The sequence below is a fragment of the Leuciscus leuciscus genome (assembly GCF_965113295.1).
Source record: "Leuciscus leuciscus genome assembly, chromosome: 17".
In the NCBI taxonomy this organism is placed as follows: domain Eukaryota; kingdom Metazoa; phylum Chordata; class Actinopteri; order Cypriniformes; family Leuciscidae; genus Leuciscus; species Leuciscus leuciscus.
In genome coordinates this window covers 14,048,817-14,064,928 of record NC_138741.1, presented here as the reverse complement: position 1 = coordinate 14,064,928, position 16,112 = coordinate 14,048,817, and the positions used below count along the sequence as shown (strand labels likewise).

At 39.0% G+C, this 16,112-nt stretch overlaps 1 protein-coding gene across 1 annotated transcript in view; it reads right to left on the bottom strand.

Moving 5' to 3' along the window:
- ush2a (Usher syndrome 2A (autosomal recessive, mild)) overlaps positions 1 to 15,641 on the bottom strand; it is a 209,485-nt gene extending 193,844 nt beyond the window's left edge. The window contains exons 1-3 of the mRNA XM_082142594.1: positions 15,386 to 15,641; positions 13,400 to 14,052; positions 11,832 to 11,997 (exon numbers count right to left, since the gene is read on the bottom strand). Coding sequence (XP_081998720.1) covers positions 11,832 to 11,997; positions 13,400 to 13,932 — 699 coding nt within the window. The 5' untranslated portion in view covers positions 13,933 to 14,052; positions 15,386 to 15,641. The remainder of the gene's footprint in view (positions 1 to 11,831; positions 11,998 to 13,399; positions 14,053 to 15,385) is intronic.
- Between the last annotated feature and the right edge of the window lie 471 nt (positions 15,642 to 16,112).

Sequence of the window (16,112 nt, the reverse complement as noted above, 5' to 3'; positions counted from 1 at the left end):
TTTGTCGTGCAGTGTCCGTGCAGTGTACAAGGAGAAAAGAGGTGATTAACCTCTCCCGACACCGGACCATCCGAGGATGGTCGGATGAATTTCTGGCATTTTGGTCGCTCTTTGTGACTATATCGCACAGTAGAAGCAGAGCTACGAACCGATTGCCTAAAACTCAAGTGTTTTTTCCCTCATTGCATGCAGATCTTTAAGTTCTATAGCTATCAAACTAGCTGCAAATTGCTGTTGCTTACCTCCAGTTCGACCTAATTGTTTTTAGATAATTTTCAATGAGTAAGCAAGCTTCTATCTAATCTTTTATTATTATCCTTGCAGCGTATAGGTTATGCAGTGATGCGCTGTGAAATTATTGTGTGGCAAATTAATTATAATAGGCTATCAATTTAATAATAAAAGTAGGCCTTCCCTAATAATGATAATAATAATAATAATAATAATACAGTAATACTAATAATAATTTAATACATAAATTGGAAATGCTAAATCCTCTTGATATTGATAGCTGATGATGATGCTTGTTTTGACAATATCTCTGGATACACGATATGGTGTATTGGCGCAACCCGGCACGGGGGTTTATCGCACATATTTCACACGTATAGTGTGAGCAGTCAAGTCGCAGCTCGACGTTCAGACTGTATAGTGTGAGTGCACGTATAGAGCACATAAATCGTGAGCTTTGGCTTTACATCGCATGAGATCTACTTGTTCAGTGTGAATAGATAACCTTGCTGAAATCGCACAGAAATCGCAGTGTATGCCTGCCTTAAATGGTACAGAGGTTGTCTGAGACATTAAACGCAATCACGCAAAACAGGAAAACTCATCTACTTACTAATACTTTGTTGTTTTCTTTGTGCTCTAGCAAATTATTTTAACTAAAACTTTCCAACTTGTAGATTTGAAAGAAAAATGTAATATTTTTTTGGAAGCTTAGCAGTGCCTACGTTGAAGTTGTGCATCCATGGTGTAATGCATCTAGCCTAACTTTAGCTTTTTACTTCTGGAAATTGTATTAAGGCTTCAAAATTCATAAAAGTTGTGTTATTTTGTGAAGATTATCTTGATCAACAAAACATGTAAATGTCATTATATTTAGTTGGTCACATAGCTAATTTTCTTCAATAATCCAAAAGCCAATGAAAAAATCCTATTGGCTTTTTGTCAAGGGAATCAAGGTAATGCTTCATGTTACAGTATGTGGCTTTTTATCCCAATGCGTCTTTTAAATGTCTTGGAAAAATGTGTAAAAACCATGATATATGAATATGGTATTAAAAAGCCACATACACTGCTCTTCTGAGTTTATTTTATTTATTTATTTTGCCCATTTTTATGAGCTGATCATTATGTCATTATCAACCCCGGCATGTTTATTTTAAAGGTGGAGAACAAAAGTCCTTTGTGTTTTGAACTACTTGTGTCCAAAGTCAATCACTTGGTTAGCTCGTTGTGTTAGAATGCATGTGCAAAGTGTGTGTTTGTAGTGTGAGTTTGGTCACTGGTCTGACCTGTCTGGAACGCTGCCTTATGAGATCAAACTGGTGTGGAGGTGGTTTCAGCTCTACAGCAGATTAATAACTGGACGTTCTTTGGAGCTCTTAGTAACGTACTAATCAGCAGGTGCTGACATCTTAAAAGCTCCTCTCTGCTTTCAAATTGAAAAAGGGATATTTAATCTGCACAGGGATTTACCAGAATGTGCAACAAATTTATACCATTATTTATATAACAATGGCTATTTAGCAAAGGTCCAACTAGCAGCAGACAGAAACTACTGCTGAAACTAACAATTATTTATTCCTAAAGTATTGTGGTTTTACGTAAAGTAGGCACAAAAACAATATATATATTGGAAATGGTGGAAAAAGTACTAAAATGTACAGTGTAAACTCTGTGGGAAACGACAATGCTAAGATACAACACCACCCCAAAAACACAGAGCCAAATGTGTAACTTTATCACTAGCTGACATTAAGAAAGTAATTCTGCACAACAAGGTCTTTAAAGGGATCACATAATGGAAAAGGCAAGCTAATCATTCTTTATCATTTGAAGAGAAAGATTGAAACTTGCAAAAACTGCTTGTTGAATGGGTTCAACCCTTTAGACCATGAAGTCATGAGAAGGAAACAGATTATTACACTTTATATTAGACTCAACAGCAAACTCGCAGCCCATAAGATTTGCCTCCAATGGTTTAAATGAAAGCAAAAAAATATCAGGAAGAAAGATGGAAAAACCTGGGGGGGGGAATAATAATAAAATATAACCTCTTTAAACTGAAGCAGACCGTCTGACATGAGATTTATGAAATACTTAAAACCCTTTTCATGTGTTAAAGAAAGACAATTTAGCCAACAGGGAAAACAACAGGGCACAATCTTTCGAAAATCTAACTGGGGGCTTTTTATATCAGTGATTTCATAATTCACACCAAAAACAATGTTGTGATCTTTGGGCTTGGACCATAAAGCAGGGCTAGATACAAGCTTAACCTGAAGCCAAGTCGTCTGCAGCAGCGTGAGTGACAAACCATTCCATGATAAAGCCCTTTCCATTTCGGCACTGGAGGAGCTGTCAGGGCCTCTAGAAATATTCCACTCTGGATGAGGGTATCAGCGCGAGCAATCCTCCTCTTTTAACGCTGATACCTGCCGGAGCCCTGCCCTTCTATCTGAATGCACACTCTCTCCCGCCACCTCATACACACTCACACATACATAACCGCAAACATGTGAGATGTTTTATTTATGGCTTATAGCAAGGCCTCCCTGTGATTCTTATCATTTAAATGAAGCAAAAATGTTTTCATATTTGTAATTTGTTACATTATCACATGTTTCATAATGCACCGAGGGGCCAGTGTAGTGATGTGAAATATAACTAGCACAGACAGGAAGTGTGCAGCGTTGCTATTGATGCCAGGGCTTCTCTTCACTGTCCACCATTACAGCGCGAAGAAAACTGATGAAAAGCCAATTTCAGCTTTATCACATTAACACAGCCATGAGAGAGAAACATTTGTTCTACTCAAGTACACTAAAGATACAATTACCAATCTCACATATACATGTTTTATATCAGCCTTCTTTCTCCTGCTGTGAGGATGGCAACAATATATTAAGACTAGCATGACAGTTTATTTAAGAAAAGAAAATTGTCTCTGTGGTGCTGGAGAAGTCAGAAATATATAAGGCAATGTGTCAGGGCTTTTAATAAAGGTAATAACTCTTGAGAGGATATGCTTTACACAGAAAGCATATCATGAGATTTTTTTTTGACACAGTTTACAGTGTCTGAATGGAACAGGAATTATTTTAACTAACTAGGTTTTCAATACAATGTATTATTAGTATAGTTTCTACAGTTAGAGTTATGTGTCAGTAAAAAATGAAACAAAAAAAATTTATGCTGAGGACCCAGGCAGAAAATAGCAGCAGATAAGCGTTTATTTATTTATTGTTCCTTTCATATTTTTGTTTGTTCCATATTGACACCGTAATGATTAGGCTAGTAGCATAAAATACTAAGTCTGATTACCAAATGCTCAAGCAGTGACTATGCATTACAGAACAGAGTGTGCAATGGATACGACTGCAACTTTGACATTTTAAACTAGGAAATTAGTAAATATTCATAAACCCCACTGTCTGTAAACATATGGCATAATTGTTTTACTGGAAGCTGTTTGTTTTTACAGCATCATTAAATAGTCTTCCTTCTGGGAAAATTAGTGATGCAGGAATACCTAGATTTGTGGTGAGTTACATTCTTTTTATATCAAGATAATGATTTCAAGTAGACTGTTTCTTGAAAACATGACATTTACAAGCAATTTACAAGTGCAAATGTTCCTAATTGATCCGGTTGTCATTAAGGATATTAATCAAACATGCTCTCTCACCAGTGAGCGAGGAGGGTGAATTCAATGTAGCTTCAATGCAACAATGGAAAGAGCAATATCTGCTGTAAAAGTGATTTTCCAAAAGAGATTTTTCCTATATCTCCCTTTTCTCTTACTTGTGTCTGCCTCTAAAAGTAATAGAAACATTATGCAAATCTATGGCTATACTGCTAATGCACAAAGTAGTTGCACAAAATGCTCGGAGAAGCCATAATAAAAGGTAAGGTTTAAGACAATCCACCAGCAGACCAATAAATATACATTTATGCCAGTGTCTAAGGCAAACATCACCATTACTATATCGCTTATTCTGATTACTTGACCTCATTTGACTCGTGTGAACAAACTCCTGGTTCGAGTTGAAATTCAATATGTAGGATTAGGAGTTTGTTCAAATGTGTCATATATATAATGCATTATAGCCCTTCAAAATCATGGAATGTTAAAGCAGTTAAAATGTTGATATAACCTTTGTGGAATTGAAAATCAGACCAAGTAAGTGAGCACATACATCATTCACTTGCAAGATTACCAGTCCTGAACAACCATCAAAGTAAAATAACCAAGCCCACATTTCATGTAGCCTCTCATTATTTATTACCTCCAAAGATGAAATATATAATTGAGCCAATGCCATGCATATGTGATGTTTTCTGTTTGATGAATTGCCGTTTATTTAGAAATGCCGGAAATGTTTAACATACAGGCGCATTTTAGCGCCTGACTTATTGCCGTCCGGCCTTATTTATGTAGTGCATTGAGTGCTGGTGTGTTCATATGACTTTGCTGTACACTTTACAGATTGTGGATGGAGGGGCAGCGTGCCACGAGCTACCCATCCATCTCCTGACAGGCTTCAGATCCAGGACTGTACACTTCATTTTTTCTTCTACCCATCCCTCTCGTGCCTTTCACAAGCAATAAACACATGCTAACCAGGCAGAAGGGCAGTGGCAGCTAAACAGAGGAGACGTAATCAGCTCCGCCACATCTGCAAAGAGCCGCGACCCCGGAGCTATGACAGATTACAGGACTCCGTTGCGGCCACACAATGCATTTGATCTGTCTGATCAACATGGACGATTTCCGGGATGGCACTCGCCCCGTGGCCGTACGCCCGTCTGTCATTGTTACTCACGCCTGGTCTGAGAGACATAATATACAGTGAAATTCCGCATATCGACTTATGGCCATTACCAGTTTCGCAGGGAGCTCTGCCACTCAGCATTGCCCTTTTTGATTTATATCCATCCGCCGCTGATCTTCTCTGACTTTAATCTGAATAAAGACTCCTGAGAAAACTTGCCAAGGAAAGCCTATCTCTGGGTGAGCATTTAATTCCGTCTGACATTGATGCGCTGAAACACATATAAACGCCTCGACGGACCAGATTAAACAATGCTCTGTTCGTCATTGCTGGCGGTTCTCAAAAGCCCAGTGTATTTTCCTTTCGATACGACACTTAATTTAAAACCAGTATATTCATAAGCACTGCGAGAAGTGCCGCCCATGTCCTGAAGAAGTCAACTCCAGGAGCTTACAGCAGCAAAGACTCTAATTTCCTGTCAACACTTTGGGGTGATTTATTCACCACTCATGGCCTCCGGTGCCCGTAGACAGTGAGCTGGGGAAAGGTGGAAGCACTCCTTGCCTCCATCCACCTTGTTTCACCTTCACTTGCGCTGCCAATCAGTCTCCATCACTCTGGGTGGCACGAGAAGCTCTGAAAGGTCAGCTGACCCGCTGCCAGCTCCCCTGCCAGAGCCAGAGGGCAGCCTGATAGCAGTGCTGATGTCTCCTCTGCTTCAGACTGACTCCTGCGCTTCAACAAAGTTTATTCACAGCACACCTTTATCTATAAAGATAAACATCATGACATTGTGATATTCTAATGTATATTTTCCATTTTTTGTTCTAGATTTTCAGTGTTTTATTGTGAAAAGCAATGAAAAATAAGCTGCAATCACAAGTCACATCAACAGGGCTTTGAGTCTATTTGTGTTAAAGACTGTATTACTAAACATATACTGTGAAAGCGAGGTGCCTACAGGCCTTTATTATACTGCATGATCTTTTTTCCCCTCACACAGATAGTTTGACTCGAGGCAGCCAGCTACCCTTTGCCAACCCCACCACCTCACCCCGGTTTTAGTGGTCCTCTGGCTCAAGGGGCCCTGGGCCACAGGCTGGCTGGCCTACTTATCTTTGGGTGGGGTGAAGTTCATGCAGGGTGATGAGGCATGTGCACATTCGGGTTAAGAGCTTGAGACTCGGCAGCTCTTGGCCAAAACAAATGTCCCCGGAGAATGAGTGTCTACCACAGTGCAAGCCTCTGCGATCGAAATGGCACGGCCAAGGCCTAGACCCTTGTGGAAGCTCTAATTGTGCGTGAAAATGTTCATTAACTTGTGGAATTCTCACGAACTTCGAACAGCCAAAGACAACATATAAACAGCCACAAGAGCGCAGTTTCAGAACACTTCCCTCATGAGCTGGAGAACATGCTGTTATTGGGCATGTGCCATGTGGATTTTTAAGGCTATTTGACCAAAAAATTATTTGAATGTTTGAAAATAAAGTAAATATGAGGTCAAATGTACAAAATTTTGCAGGAAAAAAAGGTCCATTGTCTGCTGTCAATAGCGTAGTGATGTATAAAGCACAGTTCACACTTGAAGTCACTTTCTAACCAAGCAGCTTTCTGTAGGTTAACAGGGCTAATTTGTGTGACCAAATTGAGCCCATTGCAATCACGTGGATTCCTATCGAAATTACAGAATGTGGCCCATGAAAATTTGCACAACAACGGTAAATGCCATTGCACCTTTACACGATTATTGAAGAAAAAAAAATACACGTATACGACACCTAAGTTTGCTCAGTGCAATCAAGTCCACTGTCTTTTATATAACATAATTGTATATTCAAGAATATATAATATTCAATGCTTTGTAACTGTTCAATAAATAAGAGGATAATATTGAGTTATGTCTAAAAAAGCACTTGACATTTCGAGGTTCTTGTCTATTTTTGCACAGCCTACAATAAGGTGCAAATGAAGTCAAGCAGAATTAACTGTTGCAGGTCTCTGAGCAACACACAATCAAGAGTTGAGTTGATCAATTTAGTGCAGTTGTGTAACGTAGGGTGAACTCAAAAACAAACGAGAGCTGGATCCAAATGCAGTGAGTTTAACTGACAAAAAACAAACAAATCAAACACAAAGGCCAGAGAGACAGGAAGAGACTGAGTGCACCAGACATAACATCCATGTAGGAACAAGACTCGACAAGGAACGCAAGAAACACTGGGGTTTAAATGCACTAGGGGTAATTGTCAAACAAGACACACCTGGGGAATAATCAAATAACTAATCAACCAGAAAAACTACAAAGGACTACAAAACATGGCGCAGAACAAGAAATAACATACATTTCCACACAAGACCAGGGGAACACAGGCTGGAAACATGACAAGTTGAGTGATTGATCCGAATCTCACACTCATAAAGACAGGGATGTGTTTATCTTTTTTAAAGAATCAGTGTTTTTTAATGAATCTGTTAATTTAATTATTCACTTGTAGAGATTGTCACTTGTTCGACTTGTGAATGAATTTGTTTTTAAATTAATCGGTTTATTCAACAACTCAAATGGATGTAGCCTGTATCAATTCCAAGAACGCAAAGAACGGACTTGCGTTCTCGTGGAGACCGGTCTTGCAAGGCGACCTTGAAAGAACGAACCCGGAAGGACGAGAGGACACAAAACGCATCCTTGTGAGAATTGAGATATGCTGTGATCTTGTTGCTCAACTAACCATCCCAGCATATTATAAGTAGCGGATAATGCACAATAAATACAAAATAACATCACAAACGATTGTCACAACCGATTAAGACAATTCTTTCATATTATTAAAGACATTATTTTCATATAATTGTATATCTTTTTTTTTTTTTTGCTTCTAAATAGAAAAGGAAACTGATTATGGTTTTATTTCAGCTTCTAAATGGAAGAAGCTTAGTAACTCAGTTCTGTTTGACACAGGCAAGGTCTCTACTTGGCATCACAGCAGCTTTTTAAATTGTAACCAAACACGAGATCTGAAAGTTAGAGCAGACAAAACAATGTTTGTGACACAGATACCCTAGAATGGACAAGATGTAGATGTGATAATGTCCACTTCACCAGCAAAGAACTCCATCAAAAGAGTCCCAACCTTTATATGCAAGAACAATGAAGTTTGAAACATTTATAAGTGCAAGTTTTGTCATGACAGGTACCTGACACACATTGATGTGATAATTCAGATTTACACGGAGGAACTGCTGTAATCACTGCTCCTCCTTGGCATTTACATTTTCAACTTTCCCTCTTCGACGACTCTTTTCATGTGTCAGCTAAGCTGTGATACGTTCACGGTTTTGAACTGACATGCAAAGAGAGACAAAAAGAACACTGTTGTACTTTTCCTCCCTGCCGAGTCTTAAGCCACTCAATACTTGCTTGATCTCAATTATGGCCCACATCTTCAGAGAGACAAATTACTCACAATAAGCAGTGCAACAAACAACTGACAGGAGCCCACTGTCGCTCCTCATCGTCATCCGAGCAGGCAGCATAAAAGGCATATCACTCTTCTCTAGCTTCTCCTCCTCTGTTGCTCTCACTCTCCTCTTAAAGTAATGACTACGGACAAGCACCTACAGATCAACTTCTCTTTTCTTTTTCCCTGAAGCCTTTCTAAATGCTATAATGTTGTATTCCGTTTGAGTGTTTCTTTTTTCCTCCGCTCTCTTTATCTTGGAGTTTGCTTTGACTATAGAGGCTTCCTCCACAGACGGCAGAAAGACAGCTACCTGTCAGGTCGCTTAATTATTTGGCGGTCTGCTTTTTACAAAACCATACTGGCAGACAGTAGCAGAGTAAAAGACAACAAATAATCTCAAACTGACCCTGAGGGAATGTGAAAGATTATGCTAAAAACCCAGGCTTACCTGTATATTATAGGCTTATATTCCTGATTATAATTAAAAGTAGGAAGAAAAAGCAAGGGGTAATGATGCATGACAGACAAACAACAAGTAAATCTAAAGATAACGGCATGGATGGTTTTGGAAGGTCACCACTCCAGTTCATTTTCAACCAGGGGTACTTGACTTGGAAATATTTGATTTTGCTTTGTTGAACCTATAAAACAAAAACTGGCTTAAAATAAAAATATGAATAGTGTCAATAAAATTTTATTTAAATGACAACATGTATTTTGTATAGTAGCCTACCTCTCAACATTGTGGTAGATATAATTAATTAGTACAAATTAAAATTAAAAATTAAAATTAAAATAATTTTTTGTAGATCATTGTCGATGGTCGATTTTTCAGTCCATGCTGTTTTCATTTGATGAATGAACCAAACGTAATGTTGTAATGTGCCTCCTATTCAATAAATCACTGTATACTTTGTGCTTTGTTACTTTTAATATAAAAAAGTCTCAGTTTTCATATTCTGTCAATTTTATTACGGAATCCAAACAAGAAATACCATTTTGGCCCTCTGTGACGTGACAGATCATTGTAGCGCCTCAGTTCAAGCGAAGCGGCAGCGCGGAGTGCACGTGAATTGCTTTACTACTAGTTACAGCATGAAATGAACATGAATGAACATCAGAAGGTATGTTGAAAGATACAGTACATCCCAAAATCCATAGCAGTCTCATGTAATCGCTCAATCAGTGTTTCAACCATGGACAGACAGCAATGAAACAGTCTCATAATGTTACATATTACCTCAGAAAAGCCATAAAATGTCCATATTTAACATTTTGCTAAATATAGGCTATGCACTATATTACATATTACTTAACCTGTTCTTCAATATTTCATGTTTGAATAAATCAGTCATGTTTTTATGACAGACACTTAAATGTTTTTTGTTTTTTTTTAAATAAGTAAAAACATAATAATGTCATTTAAAAGTTATTATTGTTAAGTTGTTATGATAAAACCTTCCTAATGTATACCCTATGTATAATTTAAATCACAGTCACATATAAAAGTTAGTTAATTTTAACCTTTACTATTAATGTACCAACTGGGGTTCCCTAGTTTACATCATTAGTTGAGAGATATTTTTTTTGTCCTTGAGAAAATTTGCCATGTACTATACCTGATACATACCCCAATTAATTAATAACACATTTAATTGAATCAAAATCAGAATCGAATCAAATCACAAGCTTGTGAATCGAAATCGAATTGTAAAATGTGTGTCAATACACAGTGTATTGGTCACTGAGGTCGACTTGTAAGTTTTATTGCTGATTTTATTTTATGCTTAAACACAGACTTCTCAGACAGGGGTTTCCTAGGATATAGCCTAAGCTTTCAATAGGATAAGTGACAGAAATTCAACATAAATAGGCTTTTTACAATCATAGTCATAACAAAAAGCTCTCTGCCATGTTCTCATGCTCTGCCAATTTTCGCCTACATGATACATTTTAACACAATTGCATAATCTGTAATCTCCATTTTTTGTAAGGACTACAATATTTCAATGCAATAAAGAGTTTTGCACGGTCAAAAGGTATATATCGATAAAAAGATGCGTTAAGGTGCAGATGCATAATTCATTTATACTTGAATAGTTACATACATGATGGAAAAAACTGAAACGAGATACTTAGACTATGTCAGTAATAGCCCTCTGCAAGTAGACCACCATGAAGAGTTAAGGCTGAAAATAGGCTAATTTTGTCCCTGGAATATAGTGACCGGCCTGCAGTTTAAATTCCTAATGGGCACAGAGAATAGGCTATATCTTATATAGTCCAAGTCAAGGCTGTAGCAGGAAGGGAACATATTACCTCTGAATTTGTGGGAAGGATCTCATTATCATAATAATGTTTTCTGTCCCAGAAGTCAACCTGCTATTCATAATCTGAACGATTGCAATTTAAAGCCATAATACTCACTACTATTGTAAGGTAATACTCTCCACAAACAGAGCACTCTGTTTCCTGATGCTGGCCAAGTTTATCCTCTACTCTTTCTCCTCTCATTTCTGACTCAGAGATACAGGCAGCCATTCGCAGACTGAACAATGCCAGAGAGCCAGTCCTAATGGGGCTGACTGGTACTTTGTCTGTGCAAAGGGCTTAGAAAGCCGAGAATGAAACATGACCCAGCAATTCCAAGTTTCTGTGCTCTTCATATTTGCATCGCTGCATTGGATGTGGATCATTTTTGAAAACAAAGGAGAGGCAAAAGCAGCAGAGTATTTCTGACAGGAATGAAGCAGGAGCGTCTGGGCCTGGTGTGTGTGTTGATATGTATTCAGAGCGGGGTGTGTGAGGGGCTGACCTGCTCTCTTCCCCCTTCCTGCCCTCGCAGCTGCAGGAAAGCAGATGTTTACCACTGTAATTAACGCCTTCTATTCATGCATCTTGTCCAAAGTGGAAATCTGTTGTGACATGGGTTCAGCGAGAACCTGCTGCGGGTTCTCTCGACACAATATTAATATCAATATTTTCCAGCAGCTAATTACCTCAGATATGAATGGAGCGTGATTTAGTGTTGCCAGAGCAACACTACATGACACTTGACTAAGCTTATTATATTATTTTTTCTGCAGTGCTAGAAAAAATATTAATCAACACTGTCAGCTCAGCAACATATATTTTAAAGTACAATACAATAAAATAATCTTAATCACATCAAGTGCCTTAATGTATATATATATATATATATACCACCTCTGAAAACACTTTGTCAACATAACCACGGCCACAATAACATCACAGCTATCTAAAAGCAATCCAAACAAATCCTGATGAATAAAATCAAGTCCTGCCCTATTTTCCAATATAAATAACCACAGAAAGAGTAAGAGAATAGAAACACGCTGCCTACCTGTAGAGCCATGTGTGTCCAGTGGCCAATGCTAATGTGACCTGCAGTCTTCATGCTTATGGAGAAGTTTTGTCTGCTCTGAATGCTGTGGTGGATCTGAATGTCTTCCTCCGAGACTGTCACCAGAAGCACCAGTCTGCCCATTGTGCTCTTTTCGATTAAAGTCCTGCACATTAGGAAAATAATCATTAATGATTGGATGAGACCAATTTAGGTATTCAAAACATGCACCATAAAAGAATATCCAACATTTTGCATTGCATAATACATCTTTATATTAAGCGCTTCATAACATTTCATATAGAACAGTGAAAGACATTAGTAAACAATCAATACACCTTTAAAAGATCGGCTATGAAAATCCAACAACCCTCTTTTACTAGGAAATTCCTCGCCATCTGAAATGAACATCACTCTGACATTTATGCATGTTGTATCAATATTTTCCATTTGCCTTTTCTTGTTACTCAAAAACACCCTCATACACTGTCATATGAAACACCATTACAGACGTTTTACGGGAAACGGCAACATTTACGAACACAGGCCACCGCATCCAATAAATCATAAAGCATTTGTACTCAGGTTGCGGCTGGCCCCGGAGTCAGAAACATCTCACCTATAGCCAAGCTTTGCTGCCTGCTCCACTTGCAATTAGGCCAGGCTTCTCAAGGGAAGGCAACGTTTTAGTATTCAATATGTCTAGTAAGGCAAGTGTTCCAAAAAACTACGTCTGAGCAGTGTATATTTTTATGTCATATTACCAAGGGGATCTTAGGCAAGGTATTAAACACAGGACAATTAATTCACTATAAGAACAGAATAAACACGCACGCCTGTTGACTGCCTCGCGCTACTTCAAGGAGAGAACGCGTCGGGCCTTGACCGCACAGCCTTGACCGCACAGACTCACTTATTTATTTTCCAACACTACACGCTGGTGGCTTTCTCTCTCTTTTCATGCTCTGCACTTGATATAAAATGCTGAAACAGTTGTTCTTCTTCTATAGCCTGTCTGACTCCATCCTTTCATCCCATCACCCACTTTCAACTATATCATTTTCTGTGCTGTGGAAAAACAAAGTGGCCTTTGAGTTGATGCTTTTTTGTCAGAGCTCAGGAAACACTGTGGCAATTTCATTTCATTGATCTAAAACTGGCCACAGCTGGTCTTGCCGGAGCAGAGCAAACAGGACTCAGAGCTTTTTCAACTTGGCAGGACTCCTCACAGAATGTATTCCATGTACTAACATGGTTTCAAAGTGGAGATACAACAGAGGAAATGTCTGAATATGAGGTGAGGACAACCAACAGCTGAGTGGGGATCAACTACACAGGAAAAGCTATTTTGAATAAAACCAGCTCTGGCAAGGCGAGCGGTCGAGCTAATCCATATCGGGTTTAGATCATACAGCGGTGTTCTAACAAGTCATTCTTTTCCTGGAACGGAACAGGTATTGAAACTGATCCGGTTGATTAAGTAAAATATTCACTCTCTAAGTGACAGAAACACTTGCACTGCCTCTCTGATCTTCTTAAGGGAAAATTCTGGACGTGTGTCTACTTACATTACAGCGTCTTGCTCGAGTTTCAGCCACACCGTTAGAGTAAATGAGCTTGCTTGGCCAAAGCTTAGAGTTGAGGGGGAAGTCGGACAACCTCTCGAGGTGGGAAAGGTGAAGCTGGTGGAATCAGCCTCTGCACCTGGCCGGTGGTCTTGTGCATCACCTTTCCAGCACGTGCTCACATCTGTGGCGAAAATGTCGGTGTAGTCTGGCGTAGAGGAACTATATGGACACTCTTGGATACAGAACTTCTGGATACAGGTGAGAAGATCCTCCTGAACCTGGCCGACTTGACAGAAAGTACTCCTTTCAGGAATTCCACATGTGGCCCTTGTCGGCGTGGTGCTGACAGATTTATATGCCCCTATGTTCTCGAGCCTGGGGAAGTTGCCCTGAGGGGCAACCAGGCTGAGGGAGGCATAAAAGCCTAGGGTGTACAGTAATAACATAGCACCTTTGTGCCCAAGGAGCCAATTCGTCGTTGGTGCTGAGGTTGCCTCCTGATGTAGTGATCTTAAATAAGTAATGATGGTCATGCCGGTGGTGACATTTTTACAGTCCAGTGCCTTGGGTAAGGCAGCGCAGCTTAATGGCACAATGTCAAAGAGGAGGCCAAAGCCTTCACATGATAGCTAGGATTTGGGCCTGTCAAAGTCCTGTAGAAAACCAAAGGGAGAAAGGAAGAGCAAAATCATATGTGAAAACATATTTATGAAAAATATTATACCCTGACACCCTCCCTGAGGCTCTTAGGATTCCACTTAATGCAAGAAAAGCTTAACAATTACTTTTGCTGGTGAATCTGAATTGCACTGGGCATGGCTTTCTACAATGAATTCAAGTGGCATTACAAAGAGGAGAGTTATAATAACCTTTCAAAAATGGTGTACAGTAAAGACATACATGTACAAAAAAGAGATGAAAAACAAATCAGGTAGGTTTATAGTTTATTCTTTCTTTAAAAAAAACCTGCATAAATCCAGAGTAACGTCTACAAGATTTATGATTGAGCGCGAGATCAACCTCGTTCACGTTACCATCGAAGCGGGTTAAAAGGTTATTTGCCATGTATTTGAACATACGGTGGCCGAGAGAGCTCAACTGAAAAAAAACAACAACAAAAAACAACACACACATGCAAATAGAAAACCAAACCAAATACAAAACAGTGGCGGTATTGTCACCTGAAATTAGTTTTTTTTTACATTCTGATCTGTGCTTGTGAGTATTTGCAGCACGTTTCTATAGGTTATTTGGTTTGTACGAACAGATTGCTTGAGCCAATCTTATTGACTTTGTATCTGAATGAAGAAAAAGAGCAAAAACAAGAAACCCCGTGGGAAATTGTTGCCTTCGTCAACGGTGTGCGAGTTAAACAAAGACTTTCAAGGGGTCTACGTTTTAAAGGACTTTCTAGGTTCTCCTCACTCCTCACGGTCTTTTGGTCCCTTTCATATCTACCCATCAAATAATTTTAAGACCTAAACAAAACACTTACTTTTTTGTTATTATAGTTTGTAAATTGTAATAGGCTACATAAAAAAATAAAAAAATAAAAATTATTCAGTGATAATGTCAGCTTGACTTTTCCCCCTCTAGTAGTAGCAAACTGTTACTATGGTTAACGTTACCTCAGGAGACCGACATCTGTTTTACGACTTTTATTTAGTGTAACGTTACTCTGACAAACTTTTGTGCCTACTGACACGTTGTTTGAAAACGCTATTTGTACACTGCTAAGTAAAAGAATACATACGTTTAAGCCCCCGAATGTTTTATTTGGACTTTCTTAATTAGCCTTCTGCCCTGAACCCACCATAATGCGCACCATGAACAAAAGCAATGGCTGTATTGTTTAAACGTCTTGATTAGTCTTTAATGCATAGAAGGAATGTGTCGCATTAAACTAATACAAGCAAATATTAACGGAGAAAAGCCACATTAGAGATCCATAGGCTACGTAAGACTGAAAACAGACTATATTCTTACCTCGGCGCATGATGATGAATTCAAGGAGCGCGTGGCCACTCTGAGCAAAGCAGATTATGAGAGTTTGCCATCTGCTCCTGTCCAGAACTTGAACGCTCGATCACTCTAAAACAATTGACCGAAATGCTGATAAATAACATACACGTACATATCCGCAACGAATAAAAACAAAACACCTGTTGGCATCATTGATCGGTCGCTGGAGGAAGATGTCAGTGTTACATTACGTCTCGATTTAACAAGTGGATCTCTTGGCTCAGGAACGCCACTCGACGTCGCTAAGCAACCGGGCACAGAGTTGCACATTCAGGTGCTGGACTCCGAGAGGGGAAAGCAGGACAAAGGATTAAAGAGAGGGGGGCTGAATGAATGCACTATGGAGGGATGTCTGAGTATTATTATGGTCCATGACGCAATGGCTCACTCTGATCACTGGATGGCATTACATTGGCCAAATGTCGCATCCTTCTTTGTGCGTCTTAAACCCAGTTGATATTGGTGTAAATGAAACAACCCGTATAAATGATTGGATACGCCTGCTTTAACTCTCAGAGACCCGAGCATAGACATTAATTATATGTTTTGACTTTCTTGAGAAGCTTTTCTAGTAATCTAGGAGAATGAGATTTGGATACACCTGTGTGACACTCAAGTTTGTGGAATATTTTCTTCACTTCATTGATCCCCTTTAAAATATGCATGCATATTTAGAGGCCTAAAATGCACT